General features: G+C 51.3%; 1 protein-coding gene across 1 annotated transcript in view; it reads right to left on the bottom strand.

Annotated features, from left to right (window-relative positions):
* Positions 1-16,211, bottom strand: part of NPAS2 (neuronal PAS domain protein 2) — a gene marked incomplete in the record, with an annotated part of 111,510 nt that overhangs the window by 29,219 nt on the left and 66,080 nt on the right. Inside the window, 6 exon segments of the mRNA XM_014583397.2 lie at positions 814-955; positions 6,763-6,847; positions 8,510-8,657; positions 12,698-12,804; positions 13,472-13,554; positions 14,231-14,349. Coding sequence (XP_014438883.1) covers positions 814-955; positions 6,763-6,847; positions 8,510-8,657; positions 12,698-12,804; positions 13,472-13,554; positions 14,231-14,349 — 684 coding nt within the window.

The raw sequence follows: 16,211 nt of genomic DNA, 5'->3' as shown, positions 1-16,211 counted from the left end.
GGGTGGCCGATCTGGGCAAAGCTGTGGTGCTGGCCTCTGCCGTCAGCTTGGTCGGAGTGGCTGTAAGGAAGCAATTAATTACGCTCCTGGTACACGAGGGGGCTTCGAAAGTTCGGGGGAAGGGTGTCACGTGAGGAACCATGCGTAGACTGCAAGTGTTTTTGCACGTGATTAAAGTTGTGCTTCAATTCTATTTTTCCACAGCTTTTTAATGTCCTCTCATACATACTAGCTTTTTTCCTTTTCTTTTCTCCATTCTCCTCTCAGGAGTTTGAGCATGTATGCACACATGCCTGGTGTATGGTGTAAGTTTTAAGCCACTGTGTCCGGGACTTGAACCACGGTTGACTACGTGGGAGTCCAGTGACATAACCATGATGCCATCTGTTGGTCTCATTAGCATCTTTCTTATCAAAACAGGGAACAAGGACAACAGTGAACCTGACACCACCAGAGTTTGGTTGGAGTCTCTGACGAAGGAAGTCTGTCCTGAACCCAAGTGGCTTAGCCACAGAAACCCAGCCTGGGAGCAGGTGGAACACACCACAAATAACCCCTACCGCCCACTACTGGCCCCATCTCCAGAGGTTCTAAAAGTAGCCAAGTTATCTGACCTGCGTGCCACCTGCTTTACGGCTCTGCTTGGCACTGCGGTGGGGATCCCAGAGCATGGGAGGTGGCCAGGAGGCAGGAAGTTAGCCGGAAAGGAAACAAGGAGGTCACGGCCTGGCAACTCCTGCTTCCTAAGCACCGTCTGCTCTGAGTTGCCTGAGGGGCCCCTCACCCACTTCCCCTCCATGGAAGGGCACTCACAGTTGGGTTCTGACATGGCTGTGGGCGAGGATTTGTGGGAACTCCTTGAGGACGCTGACGGCGAGTGAGTGGTGGTAAGGCCTGAGGCGCCCACGTCAAGTGCATTGAAGTGCGGCTGAGGTTCCAGGCTTGAGCCCTTGTCCTGAAACACACACACGCAGAGTCCATGTTTTGGCATCAGGACGATGGGCACAGGCCCAAGGGCTGCCAGCTGGGGTGTGCACGTGCCCTGCGAGGCTGGAAACCAGGTGGCAGCCACGGGCTTGGATCCCCAGGCTGGCCTGAAAACAACACCGGGGCACACAAGCGCCCAGGATTCTGAGGACCCACAGGGCCAGGGAAGGGATCATGGCATAATGAGCCCTGTCAAGGGCACGTCTCTCTCTAATGCACGTGTGTGTCACTCTCATTAAAGGAAAAAAGGTGATGTGAATGAATAAGTGATATGACTTGAATTTTATCATAGAGAAAAAAATGGGAATTGTGGAGACAAATTCTGTACCTGTCTGGGGACAATTCTAAATATACCTTGGTGGAAGGTATACATTTATGTAATCTAAAAGGTATCAAGAGGCTTGTAGACCATTAGCAGTAGTTACTGGGCTGTCGGAAAAGTCATGAGGTATTTTTCTGTTTTTCTACGTAAAAATATATCATGGCTTTTCTAAGACCTAATGTTAATTCTTTTAGCTTAAAATTTTATTTTTAAGGTTTTTACCATAGGGCCTGTGTGCTTGTCAGAGAGAGGCAGAGATAAACAGTGAGAGGAAAAATGAGAAATCATCCTCTAGGGTGGATGGCCACATGGCAATCCCTTATCCATTCACCCTGTGGGATTTGGGGCATGCATGCACATACACCTGGACTGATTTTCAAGCTGCTGGGTCCAGGACTTAAATCACAGTCAACCAATTAGGAGCCTAGTGCCTTGACCACTGTGCCACCTGCTGGTCCCCCTTACCTTTTATTTTGATTTTCTTTTAAAAATGCATGATAGAGAACAGATGCACATTAGAGAAGCACCCTCAATAGAGTCTTGTCACACCACGACCCCCTCTCCCCGGCCCTCCAGGTCCTCAGATCTGCATGCACCTAGAATACTGTTAGGCTGACCTTGGGATCTGAACCCTGGAAGGTCATACAGCTTCCCACACTGCAGTCTGTATGCTATGGACTGCACCACCTGCCTGGGCCGATTTTCTTTCTGAAGTGCAGGGTCCAACCACGTCAGGACCTCCTTCCTCAGCCCCAGCTGAGCCTAGGGGAGCACATATCATGCCCGCTCTCTTCCGTACAGGGCCTTGCTCCGTCTCAGGTCAGCCTTGAGCTTGCAGCCCTCCTGGTTCAGCCTCCTGCGCTGCAGGGACCACAGGCACACGACTCAGCACCTGCCCTTTACGAAGGGTCAGGAAACAAACCTGGGTCCTGTCTGAGGTCCAGGCTTGTAGGGCAGCGTCTGAGCAATGTATTATACGGTGGTGAGGCCTATTTTGATTTTTCAGAATTTCACCCCTGCCTTTGCAGTGGATTTTTTCCCTTAATATGACACTTTACCACCCACAATGTTGGCTTTCTGAGATGAGGGGCGGGGTCAGGTTCTAGAAATAAGGAAGCTGTTGGTGCTCTAGTGTTAACACAGCCGATGAAACCAAGGCCTCTCGGGGCGCCACCTAGGCTCCCTCCCATAACTTATTCTTGTAGCCTCAGGGCCCTGGAATGCAGGATGGGCCAGGGGCCCGTGGGCTCCTCTCTTCTGGCCTCTGTCCTAACTGATCCTGGCTCCCAGGATGACTCTGCCTCAAATGTAGCGTGGTGACAAACCAACGGGACGTCTGATGCCGACGCCCCCACGCTGCCGTGGCTGAGGTGTCGCAGGCACAGGAAAATGTGGGTCGTGATCGCTTTTCAGCTAAAGAAGAAACACAGCGATCAGTCTCCTGAGCCCGAGTCCTACCTAGGACTAAATGAGGGACGCTGTGGGGGCAGTGGCAGGGTAACGTTCGGTGATGCTGGAAGCCTTGTGGAAGGCTGGGGTTCGGTTCCCAGGCTGACCTGTCCATGGTGGGTATGTGTACCAGGATGCTGGCTGGCTGGCTGGGAAGGCTGAGGTTGGGGACGGCTGAGGTTGGGGACTGTGGTGTGAGATCCTATTGACGATGCTAGTCTCTCCCGTAAAATAAATAAATATATTTTAAAAAGAAAAAAAAGAAGGCTAGAAATTGCCGGCATCCACTGGGCCATCACAGGCTCTGTGACCTGTAGTCTCGGGTACAAAGGCCCATGCGTGAGTCTACGTGGCTATTCTGTCTTTCGAGTCATGGCTGCAGCGGAGGACACTGTGTGCAGGTGGGGCTGAGAGATGGACACAGGAGCTGCATGCCTTTGTTGCAAACAGAACCTCAGCACGTGGCTGGATGTGCTGTGGCAGTGGCTGGCGTTGAGACTTTGCTCAACCACGGTATTGCTTAGTCCTGCAAACTGGGAACTGGGGTCGCTGAACCATGCATGGCCTTTTTGTTTTTATTGAGATTGTTGCTATAGGGCAGGTGTGTTCAACTGGAGAGACAGAAAGTGAGAAATCACCCCCCAGAGGATGGCCACACTGCAATCCTTTCTCTTCCATTCTCCTCTCAGGATTTTGGCATGTACACACATGCATGCAGCATGAGTTTCAAGCCACTGAGGCTGGGACTTGAACCATGGTTGACCATGTATAAGTCCAGCGTTTTAACCACTATGCCCCCTCTGGCCCACCACAGCCATTTGTGAAATAGTGCTGCTCAGCAGAGACCTAAGTGTGGGAAATGTTTGAAATGAAAAAATAACTGTAGAGGCCGGCAGAGGGAAGAGTGGTTACGTTGCTGGACTCCCACATGGCTGACTGTAGATTGAGTTTTGAACCCAGTGGCTTGAAAATCATGCCAGGCACATGTGCGTGCCCGAGATCCTAGCAGGAGAATGGAGGGGAAAGGACTGCGGCATGGTCATCTCCCCTGGGGGGCGATTTCACACTTTCCCTCTCACAGTCTCTGTCTCTCTCCAGCAAGCACACGTGCCCTATGGCAAAACCTCTAAAACACACACACACACACACGCACACACACACAGTGTGTTGCTAGCTGGCAAATGGTGCAGCAGTAAAGTGCGGTGGGTAAGAACGAAGCTCTGTGAGGTTTACCTAGGTGGGTGGGTTCTAGCTTTGGGCCCAGAGACCACTCTGAGAGCACTAGCCACACATGAGCCCGTGATCTGGACTGGCTGAGGCTGCGACGGGTCATGGCAGCAGGGGGCTGCCTGCCTTCTGCCTCTCTTGCTTATGAACATATAAACTTAAAAAAATGTGTCTCTCATTTAACGAACTCTCATGAAAACCAGTCATTTAAACAAACGAACTTGGGGTTGGGCAGAGCGCAGTGGTGAAAGGCAATGCTTGGCAGGGCTAAAGGAAAGGAAAGTGGAAAGTTCCAGGTTTGTGTCCAGAGACCTCCCTGAGCATGCCGGGCCCATATGTGCCCATGATTCAGGGCTGGCTGAGGCTGCGAGTGGACCGTGCCGTCAGGATTCCACTGGAGGTGCTGTGTCTCTGTCTCTGTCTCTCTTGCTCCTGGGAGAAATGAATAAACTTCAAAAGTGAAACAAACCCAATTAGTCCATTACCACAGATTGTCTGAAAAGCACTGCCCTAGAGTTTTTACTGTAAAAGGCGTTCTTACCCAGGCATCTGAGATTGTATTTGTGTGTGTATACATGTGCATTTTTACGAAAAGACATTCCACAGAGCTCCAGGATTCCCCAAGGGTCAGGCCCTCCATGATGAATTTCCGATTGGATGATAACACGTTATGCCAGTTCATCGATCCTGATATATGGCGTGTCTAGCATGTGCCTATTAGCAGCTTAATTCTGTGCTCTGACCTGACACATGATGTATTACGTGACGGAGCCAGGTACTAAACCCTTCCATGCACAGTGACAGCTGTGTCGTGTTGGCATGCTGGTGATGAATCACTGTAGAGCACTTTGCCATGTAGCGTGTCAGTCGGGAGGCTGCGAAGCCGCCGACCACTGCTCTGCAATCTTTAGAGGTGATTTCTCCTTTCTCCCAGCTTGTTCTGGGTAATAAGAGATGCTCTCGTCTGATCACAGACAGGCTGAAAGGCTGAGTCATCATGCCACACCAGCCTCTGGCCAGAGGCTCTAGGTTCCAGGTCCCCTGGCACACTGGAACTTAGACTTCATTGAGTCTAAGAGCGTTTTAAGCTATCTGAGGTTGGAATGTGCCCTTCAATGGATGGAGGAAACCCTTCTCACAGATTGTTTGGTAGCATCTTCTTTCTTTATTTTGAGAGAATCTTACTATGGGGTATGTGTGCTCGTGGGAGAGACAGAGGAAAGGGAATGCCACAATCCCTTCTCCTCCACTCTCTTCTTGGGATTTTGGGCACGCATGCACATGTGCCCGGTGTGAGTTTCAAGCTGCCAGGCCCAGGACTCGAATCATGCTTGTCCACATGGGAGTCCAGAGCCTTAACCACCATCCACCTGCTGGCCCTGGCATCTTGTCTTTCTTAGTAGGAAACACTTAGTGGGAGATAAAGGTGGATCTTCTGGCTGATAGCTTCTCAGCTTTGATGAAATACACACTCCCTCCCTTACTAGCTTTCTCGCTTTCTTTTCTCATGACATCTGTGCCTGCTGGGAGAGTGATTTTTGAGGAACAGGGCTCTGGTCTACTTGCAGAGTTTTCTAGGTTCCCTTGTGTTGACTGACAAACCAGGAGCAGAGTCTAGGAGAAGCCTGGCCAGAGGGGACCAGAGAGCTCAGGAGTGGGGAAGGAAGGAGCTAACAGACTTTGTAGAGCAAAATGCTTTCCTAAGTAGATAGGGCAGGCTCCAACATGGCTGCCGAGATCCCCAGACACGGAGGTGGGAAGTGCGTCTCGCTGATGCCATGAAGCTGCATAGAGTGCCCGAGTCCTGGGCAGGGCAGCAGCACTGAAGCTGATGCCAGGATGGGGCGCTCAAGCTACTCCACGCCTGGGCAGGATTATGGAGTGACTTGATGGCTCCAGCTTTTGATCAGCAGGAGAGATGGGAAGTGGACATATGGCAGCTATTCTTGGAAAGTTTAAAAAGCCATACTTTTGCGTCCAGAGGCTGTTTTCAATCCAGCTCCATGAGTTTTAACCCTCAGCACCCTCAGAGGCATAGCTCTTTTTAAAAATTATTTATTAATTTCTTCACACACCCACACAGAGGCAGACCCCCAACAGGGTCTTCATACCAAGATCCATCCTTAGTCTCAGCCCGCCTAGATCACGGCATGTGTGCGTGTGCCAAGCGTGTGTTCAGGGAGGCATCTGTACGTGAACTTGGGACCCTCCCATATGGGTCCAGCATGGCGTTGCTTGTCGTGCCATTGCCTGGCCCCATGGCTAACTTCTCTGCATGCCCCAGTGCTTTATCTGAAGAGCAAGGCCAACATTGGGACCTACTCCACACAGAGGTCATCAGGTAAATAAGAAAATACCCCGAACCGCTTTGAACACTACCAGAGTAGAGTTCTCAATAGATACAAGTGGCTCTGTTGTTATTATTACTGTTTTTTTTTTTTTAGAGGTTTTTGCTATAGGGTGTGTGCGCTCATCAGAAAGATGGAGAAAGACAGAGAGGTAGAAAGCAAGAAATCACTGCCTAGGGGGGATGGCCATGCTGCAATCCCTTCTCCTCCATTCTCCTCTTGGGATCTTGGGCACACACGGAGGCATGCCCGGCATGAGTTTTAAGCCACCGGGTCCGGGACTTGAACCACGGTCGACTACGTGGGAGTCCAGCGACATAGCCATTACGCTAACTGCTGGTCCCATTATTACTGTTTTTATGATGACACTTCACAGAAGGTTCTACCTAACCCATGTTATCTTTGCCCATCTGGCAGGGAGGCACATACCTTTAGTGCTGAGGGGTGGATGGCCTCGGATGGTGGGTCTTCCAAAGCCAGCTCCTGCCTCCTCTCCACTCGAACATCTGCGTAACTATTCAGCAAATGAAGAAACCACAGTGGAGGTGGAACATTCCAGAATGAAACACCAAAATGGGTTTGGGAGACACACAGGGTTCCTTACGTAATACCTGCTCCCAGAATAGTCTACACAGAAGAGCCTGGTCTATCCCTTGTTTGAGAGAACGAGTTCCATTTGCTCCCTCAACTCCACTGGAGTGATTTCTGATATTACATTCAACATAACCTCATTGCCAGGATGTTTTTCTTCTCTCCTCCATTACTGTTCTCCTCCCTCCCCCTGAAATCTCCAAATATAAGTCTTTAAAAATACATTTTCATCTATGGGGCACATTTCTGCCTTTAAGTAATTAGAAGTATTCCTGAAACCTGCTCAGTCTGGACCACGCGTATGGAAGCATGACACAAATTCTTCTTAGCCATCCCATTTCCAGCCCATGGCCCACTTGTTCAAAGCCTGGGTGAGTGGATCCGACACGGCGGTGCACAGTGGAGACGCAGGCCGGCTGAGGGCCTTGGGCCTCTGGGCTGCTTGTCTCCCACAGGTTCACTCTGCTCACTACGCTCTGAGCGTGCCCTTTGATCACCTGGGGGTGGGGTGGAGGATGGAGAGGCAAGGCAGGGTCGAGGTAGGCCCGAAGATCAAGGTGCTGATGGTGCCCAGCCTGCCTGGGCACAAAGGGGCCCTCTGGCAAAGGTCCAGCTGGGTGGTGTGGGGGCGCTGGCCAGTCAGACACCACTGGAGCATCCGGTGGGCAGGGAATCGGAGACCCAGTCTCTGAGTGCAGCGGCACGACATGTAAGTACGTGGGAGCGGGTCACTGTCCAAGGAGCAGAGGGCTTCTCCTCTGCCTTGTGCCCCGCAGACTAAAGAAGAGTGATCAGCTTGGACTGTGCGTGGGTATAGACACACGTGCAGGTCTACACCATCTGCCACGTACATGTATACACACACAGTCCACCTAACCCTTGGTTATTCGCTCTTCTCGAGATTCTGCTCAGCACGGGCTGATGTTCTTCAAGTGTCTACAGTGTGTGTGTGACTGCGTGCGGGGGGTGGGTGGAGAGGGTGAGCTGCTTCACCTCTGGGAGGGCGACTGCATTCAGGATGTGTCAGCGAACGGCTGGACGTGCCACCTCCCCGTGAAGCCCTGCTCACCCACCCATGCTGAGGACTGCCTGGGCCTCTCCAGGACCTGCCAGAAGCCTCTCCCACCAGTAGCGTGGCTCTTTTTCACAGCCCTGCCTCAGTTGCCAGCAGGGGTTTCTAAAGCATTAAAAATAAAGGGGAGTTTGTGTCTGAGTTATTTAGAGGTGAAATTTTAATTTTCTTCTCCCACAGCGACAAGGGCAGGCTGGGGGATGGCTAGAGAGGAGGGGAAAATATGTAAGTAGGTCAGTGAAGCAGTAACTTATTAAGTAAGACCCTGCCAGCCTGCAAGAGTTCAAGAGGCTTTCAAGGTGTCAGATTGAAAACTTGAAAGAAGTCTTAGCCCTGGGAGAAGAGAACGGGGAGGGGTGTGTGCCTACCCAGAAGGCCCCTGAGCTCTGGGTGCAGATACTTAGCAACCTGGACGTGCAGAGGGGGCAGCTGACCTGCCTCAGGGGCTAGGGGCCTCACACGGCACTCCCAGGCACTGCAAGGCTGCAGCCAGGCCCCACCGCCCGCGCGTACCTGACCACCGAGTGCGTGCACACGATGAACTCGGGCTTGGAGTTCCACTGGTGGTAGGTGATGTAGTAGTGGGTCTGCAGCCAGATCCACTGCTGGCCTTTGGTCAGGAACCGGTAGCAACACGACTTCCCTTTGCCAAACTGCATCACTGCGGGTCGAGAGTGGATTCTGCATGTAACAAAGTCAACCTGAAATGCTTTTCCCCCCTAAGAGTTAGTGCTAAAATAGAAGCTTTCAACATGACAGTACCCCAAAGTGCACCTCTAGTTGCACTGTATTTCTTTAAAAGAACAATTTATTTCCTTAATTTTATTTGCTACCATTATTTATTTATTTTGGGGAAGTTTTTGCTATAGGGTGCGTGCACTCACCAGAAAGACAGAGAGAGAGAGAGAGACAGAAAGTGAGAAATCACCCCCCAGGGGGGATGGCTACGCCGCAATCCCTTCTCCTCCATTCTCCTCTCGGGATCTTGGGCATGCATGCACATGCACTTGGCATGAATTAAGCCACGGTCAACTACATGGGAGTCCAGCGACATAGCCATTACGCCAACTGCTGGGCCCAACCATTATTTATTTTTTAATTGACCAGAGACAGAGAGAAAGGGAAAATGAGAAAGTAAGCTGCCAGTTATTTATTTTTCTTGGAGAGATTTTTTTGCTATAGGGCGTGTGCTCTCTCCAGACAGACAGAGACATAGAGACAGAAAGCAAGAAATCACCCCCCAGGGGAGATGGCCACGCTGCAATCCCTTCTCCTTCATTCTCTTCTCAGGATCTTGGGCACGCACACACATGCGCCCGGCGTGAGTTTTACGCCACCGGGTCTGGGACGTGAACCGCGGTCGACCACGTGGGAGTCCAGTGACATAGCCATTACGCTAACTGCTGGTTCCCCAAATTGAAGACTTAATTAAAAAGAGGCCCAGGTTTTCCTGGTGCTCATTTTTAAAAGTTTCTTTCTTTCTTTTATGAGTGTGAGAGACAGAGAGAGAGAGAGACAGACAGACAGAAAGACAGCATCTCCACCAGGGTCTTGACACCACAGTCTACCCCCAGCTTCGGCCAGCTCCAAATCACAAGCATGCATGTGCCTGGAGGACTCAGGGAGGCCTCTGGAAGTGAACCTGGGTCCTTCCTGTGTGGGTCAGTCTCCCACAGCCTTGTGTTTCACGCTGCATCACCAACCAGCAGCACACTGCCTGGTATTTTAAGTGACTATCAGGCTGATAGCAAACTATAATGAATTCTTAAGCACAAACTTTGCACAAACGATGCACGAACTTTCCCAGATGCTCCACAGCTCACAGATCCTCAAATAAGGGTGGATGCAGGCAGATTTCCAAATTGAAGACTTAATTAAAAAGAGGCCCAGGTTTTCCTGGTGCTCATCTTCCCACGGCAGGTGGAGCTGGCTTTGGAACTGCAGGAGCCTCGCACAGGGAAGAGCTTCCAGACACTGAGAGAACTGGAGGAAAACAGACCTGACAGCTACAAGCTCTGGATGGGTTCTGCGGCTGTCAGGTGGCAGCTCAAACTCAGTCTGCACAATTCGATAATAAAGAGAGCTTAGTACAGACGCCTCCACCCTGGTTGTCCCCCTGCTGCAGAGCTGTCTGGAGTCCCCTGTGGGTTATGTCTGCTGGCGGCTTCTCTAGGGGAGTCCAGAACAGAATGGAAACTGAGCTGATCAACCTGTGCCTGGTGGAAAGGTATGTGATGGGTCAAGAAAGAAAATTTTGGTATTACCACCTGTGCCTGAAATTTAGCACCTCCTCTGTATGCAAATAGGTAAGAGAAATCTTAACCAGGAACCTTATGGCTATAGAAGAAGCCACTGTTGTAGAGGATCCAAATGCTGAAGAGGAGAGGCGAGGGCTGAGCGGAACGGGAATGTCCTGCCCACTTCACACCATGCCGTGCCATGCCACGGGCACGTCTTTCAGATGCCGAATGAAATTCTCCAACCTGAGCACCTTTCTGTCTGTTAGGGGAATGGAAGCAGCTAAAGGTTTATAGCCTTTGTGCTTCTAGCATTTTAATGTGCCTGCAAATCACTTGGGGATCTTGTTAAAATGGATACTCTGATTCAGGCCCCCGTGGGGGAGGCTGAGGCTCTGCAAGGCTAGCAGCTACTTTGGTACCTAGCAGCTGGCCCTCGGGACACATTCCTAAGGAACAAGGAGTTAAAGTATTAAGTTTGTTTCTTTCATGAGTGACAGAAAAGAGGGACAGGACCTCAACAGTGTCTTCACACCACCATCCACCCCTTCTCCAGCCAGCCCTAGGTTGTGAGCATGCAAACACATGCACGTGTCCCCAGAGTGGTCTCCGGAGGTGACGCCGCAGCCTTCCCACGCAGCAGCCTGTTTTACTGCTGCATTGCTGTCTGGCCCCAGCAAGGGTGAACGCTTAGGTAAGGTAAAGATTAGCTGTGCATTCTCATAGCCTGCTCAGATGGAGCTTAAGCCTGTTCTTGCTAAACAAGAGCAGCATAAAGAGAAAGTTCCAGACAGTACTGAGACGAGGCCTCTATTAAAAGGCAATGTATCAGGATCCAGAGGACAACATTACTACAAAAGCTCCTTTCAGGGAACCAGCAGTTAGCGTAATGGCTATGTCACTGGACTCCCACGTAGTCGACCGTGGTTCGTGTCCCGGACCCTGTGGCTTAAACCACGCCAGGCGCGTGTGCGTGCGTGACCAAGATCCGGAGAGGAGAATGGAGGAGAAGGGATTGCGGCGTGACCATCCCCCCTGGGGGGTGATTTCTCGCTTTCTGTCTCTATGTCTCTCTCTCTGTCTGTCTGGCGAGCGCACACGCCCTACAGTGAAAATCTCTCAAAAAAAAAGCTCCTTTCAGACCTACGTTGGCATTGACTATACAGTTCCAGGGAAGTCGAAAATTCTTCTAGAGCCTCGTGCACTCACCAGAAGGTGACAGGTAGGGAGAGCGAGGGGGGAGGAAGCACCCTCTAACGGAGCGTGGTCATGCCACATCCGGTCTCCTCCATTTTTCCCTTAGGTGGCTCGCTCTTGATTCCTCTCACTAAGGGAGCTCCTGGGCAAGCTGCCTACACCAGGAGCCCCAACCCTTACGTCAGCATGTTTCCCTCGGGGGTGCAGAGAACCTTCACTGATCCCTCCCCAGCTGTGGGACAGGTCTCCCTGATCCCCCACCCCCGCCCCCAGCACCCCGTGCACTTCCCCTTTAAGGTACCAACACCATCCTACTAAGTCACCCATTTCTGGCTTTCCCTGTGGACCTGGCCCTCCAGGGCAGCAAGCAGATGCTGGTCCTCTTTATTTCTGTCCTAACTCAGTGTCTGGCCTGCCGGCGACCAATCATGCCTGCTGGCTAAAGAAGGGTTGCATGAATTCAGTATTTTGTCTTTGAAATGTATTGTATCACTTCAAATTCCTTGCATTGCCTTACTTTCCCTTCCGCCCTCCCTTCCTTCTTTCTAGACAGGGTCTCTCCATGTCACCCTCCTCCTCCAGTCTTCCCCATAGCTGAGACTACAGGTACGCACCACTGTGCTCAGCTTTCAGAGGGACACAGGATACCACTTGGCCTGCCTTTGGGGGGAAATGGTACAGGCTTCCCGTGTGGCTTTGGTCAGCAGCGTAGCGACATCACAGTGCACACTACCATGGCTGGGCCTCACTAGTTTCTTTTATTATTTATTTATTTTGAACTTTGCCAGAGGGTGCATTTGACAGAGAGAATCAGAGAGACAGAGCAGAGGGAGAACGCACTTCCCCAGTGGGGCACGGTGACAGTTCAATCCCTTCTCCTCCACCTCTTCATCTTGTCGGAATTATGGGCATGCATGTACCTGCGCCTGACGTGTTTTGCAAGCCACTGGGCCCAGGACTCAAACCATGCGGTTGGCTGTGTCGATCAGGCTCCCCTAATCACGAGGCCATGAGGCCAGTCCATCACCTTACTGTCTTGATTAGCATTAAATAGTGTGTCTCTAGATGACCCTCAGAAGGTGCTGGGGTTTTAAACCCGACACAGGCAAATGCAGACAAGGAAGCCCACTGTGCCCTCAGATGGTTTCAGAGAAGACCAAGTCCTCCACTTCCAAAAGCAACCGGGTATGGAGCAGACGCCCAGAGGCCCCGAGCCCTGCCGTGGAGCGAGTGCGAGGCCCCTGCGCCCACTGTGAGTGGTACTCACAGTGCTGGTGGCACCTGGCCAGGAGCTCCAGGTCGTCGATGTGGTAGTAGTCGTAGCCCGAGGTCCCCAGCACTTCGAAAGGCAGGTATCCTATAATGGGCGGGGCTCTGCAAGGCGATGAAGGGAACGAATGCTTCATCAGAGAGCGAGCCTGCTGCTGGCCCCCCGAAGTGGCCCTGTCTCTCGAGGCGGAGGGTGCAGTCTCCACATTCTACGACCAGCATAGAGGCCTCGTTTCCCAAGAACAAGGGGAGGAAAAAATGCCATGGTCAAAACCAGAGAGGCTGTGCTTCCCAAAGGGTTGGACATTTTTGACATTTAAACACTCCATTCCTTTGGCATAACCTGGCTTGGATACTGTTAGACATTATCACTACTGATCATTAACAGCAGCTGAATACTGGGTCAACCCAATGCCAAAGGCAATACCAAATTAAAGGTAAGCAGGGAGATTTCTAGTTCTTCAGCTGTAACGTGACAAAAGAAAGAGAGGATTGGGCAACAGGGTCAAAGGGCGTTGGAAGAAATCAGATGACTGGTCTCTTTCTCATCTTCTCCCGTCTTCCTGGCCCCGAGAGAGAACCATCCTCTGAGCTGAGGCTCTGGCCAGAACACAGACCATCTCGTGAGTGACACAAACGTGGAAGAAGGGGAGTCCCCCTCCCCATGGGCCATGCAGGACCTTTCCTACTCTGGGAGTCCTTCTCCTTTAAGGGCTCATGCAAACGACCCTTGAAAAGAATCCAACCCAAATACCTTGTGCTTTTCACAAACCTGTGATCCAAAAATAAAAACTTCCATTCCAAGCTATGCCGCGAAGTGAATTCCTCTAAAGGTTCGTCGACTATGCACATTTCCTGTAGTGGAAAGGAAGGAAGAAATGCTGCGTGGGGTGCCAGCTACTCGCCCTAGGATGTTCACAAGCAGCGCACGGGGAAGGGATAACAGGAGCTAGAACCGTTTGGAGCAAGTCTCCACGTCCTGTTGGACCGGAGCTCACCATCTGCTGCTAATTTCAGTATTAGCTGAGACTAAATTTATTTCACAAGCTGGAGAAAAATACCTAGGAGCCAAAATGTCACGCCACTCCCTTCCCATTATCTAGAAGTGTGGTAAACATGTGGAAAATGGCTTTTCCTCTGAATTTGAATTCCTAATTTAGCTCCGCGTTCATGCCATCGATGTTAAAGCGATCCCAGATGAGACAATGCAGATGAACCTCCGCTCTCTGACACCCTGTTCTCGCCCATGCCTGCCCTGAGTGTCAACACAGTGCGAAAAGCAAGGAGATGTACAGTTTTCTCAGGGCGGCTCTGTGGGCTGAACACAAGCCATGCTGCCTCCAACATGATACGGTAACTCTCAGGAACTGGGGGAAGCGGAGGGGTGTGTGTGCCAGGCAAGGGAGCCAGACATTTAGATTTTCAAAGCTAGTGACCACTTCCCTGTCATCTTATTCTCTTCTATCAAGACAGCTGATTAAATGTAACTGAACTGGAGCAGCTCTGCAGTGAGTGGCCCCCTGGCACTCACCTTTAAAAACTGCGGTGTTGCCAGACGGACGGTGGCGATGAAGCAGACTTCCTTCCCTAGTGGCACCCGGCAAGGTCTCGACAGGGTGCTGTCAAAGCCATTGCAGGAGGGGCTAGGCACTGGGACAAGAAGAGGACACACAAGTTAGCCAGATGGTGACAGCGGCCTACCCCTACCTACCTGGCACTTCCTGGAAACCAAATATCACCACAAAGGCCTTATCTATACATTCCTTCCTTTCTTCCTTCCTTTCTTTCTTTCTTTCTTTTCTTTCTTTCTTTCTTTCTTTCTTTCTTTCTTTCTTTCTTTCTTTCTTTCTTTCTTTCTTTCTTTTTGGTAGAGGATTTTGCTTTAGGGCAAGTATGCTCGCCAGAGAGAGAGAGAGAGAGAGAGAGAGAGAAAGTGAGAAATCAGCCCCCCAAGGGGGGATGGCCATGCCACAATCCTTTCTCTTCCACTCTCCTTCTGGGATCTTGGGCACACATGCCCTGTGTGAGTTTCAAGCCACTGGGGCCAGGGCTCAAACCGCCGTCGGCCATGTGGGAGTCCAGCGATGTAACCACTATGCCGTCTGCTGGCCCACACTCATTTCAATCTTAAAACAACTGCAGGGGGCAGGAACTACTATTATCCCTATTGCACGGATGAGGAAACAGAGGTAAGGGGTGAAGTAACTTGCAGAAGGGCTAAACAGCTTGCGAGAGGCAGGGCTGGGCTTGAGTCCACTTCAGTAACTGACAAATGAGGGAATGTCAAAAAGTTTGGGGAAAAAAAAGGAATTGAAGTACAAGTTTATTTTGGTGCAGTAAAATAAAACAGAATCCATGTATCTATAAAAATAATAGGCACTTTCCATGGACTTCTGGAAGACCCCACACACTGCGTGCCTCTCACTGTCACCAGCCCACAGCTCTTGGGTCCCTGTGCTGGGGAAATACTCTACAAAATGAGAAGACAGCCTCCTTCCGCACCAAGGCCAGCTACTCTCTGGCCAGTGTTCCCAGGTGAGTCCCATCATCAGAGGGTGTTTCTGACACAGGCGCTGTCAGGGAATGTATGGATGTCTTGGCATGCATTTACCCAGCCCTGGCCCCACCTGCTCCCGGCTGGGCACGCTCAAGAGTCAAGGGCTTCCCGAGAGCCCAGGCTGATGCAGGGACTGGGGCTGCGGCACTCAGGGAATGGCTCCAGTATTTGGGTCACCCCCAAAGGTAGACAGGGCCCAGCTCCTAAAGTTGTGCAGGTGAAAACCCCGATGTGCACGTCTTCTTATTTATTCTCACAGCAGGGACTGGGGCTGCGGCACTCAGGGAATGGCTCCAGGATCTGGATCACCCCCAGAGGTACACAGGGTCCAGCTCCTAGAGTTGTGCAGGTGAAAACCCCGATGTGTGCGTCTTCTTATTTATTCTCACAAGTCTAGGAAGGTGGTACTGTCTTCATTTTACAGATGAGGAAACCCAGGACCAGAAAGTTTCCATAATTAACCAAGGCCATGCACAGCGGAAATAACGAGCAGGGATGCCCCTGGGTCTTCAGCGCCATTTCTGGATTCGAACAAGGAAGGCAGAAGACTGCCCTAGTTCACACCCACCATGGTGCTGAGACCAGGCCCATGGCACCTCCTGGGGGGAGGTGTCTCTTCAGCAGAGGCTTCCCTGGAGCTCCAGATCTGCTCTCAGGGTGACTTTGGAGAACTGATTGACATTTCGGGCCAGAAAATATTCTGCCATTTTTAGGTGGATTTTGCTAAGTGGGAAAAAATTTTGTTGGGACTAGCAGATGGCATAATGGCTGTCGCTGGACTCCCATGTAGATGACCGTGGTTCGATCCCTGGACCTGGTGGCTTAAACTCACACCAGGCGCGTGTGCGTGCGTGCCCAAGATTCCGAGAGGAGAATGGAGGAGAAGAGATTGTGGTGTGGCCATCCCCCCTGGGGGCTGATTTCTCACTTTCTGTCTCTCTGTCTCTCTCTGTCT

This window comes from Tupaia chinensis, unplaced genomic scaffold, assembly GCF_000334495.1.
Source record: "Tupaia chinensis unplaced genomic scaffold, TupChi_1.0 Scaffold144276_1, whole genome shotgun sequence".
Lineage (NCBI taxonomy): Eukaryota > Metazoa > Chordata > Mammalia > Scandentia > Tupaiidae > Tupaia > Tupaia belangeri.
The sequence above is the reverse complement of the archived record's forward strand: the minus strand, read 5'-3'. Positions and strand labels throughout refer to the sequence as shown.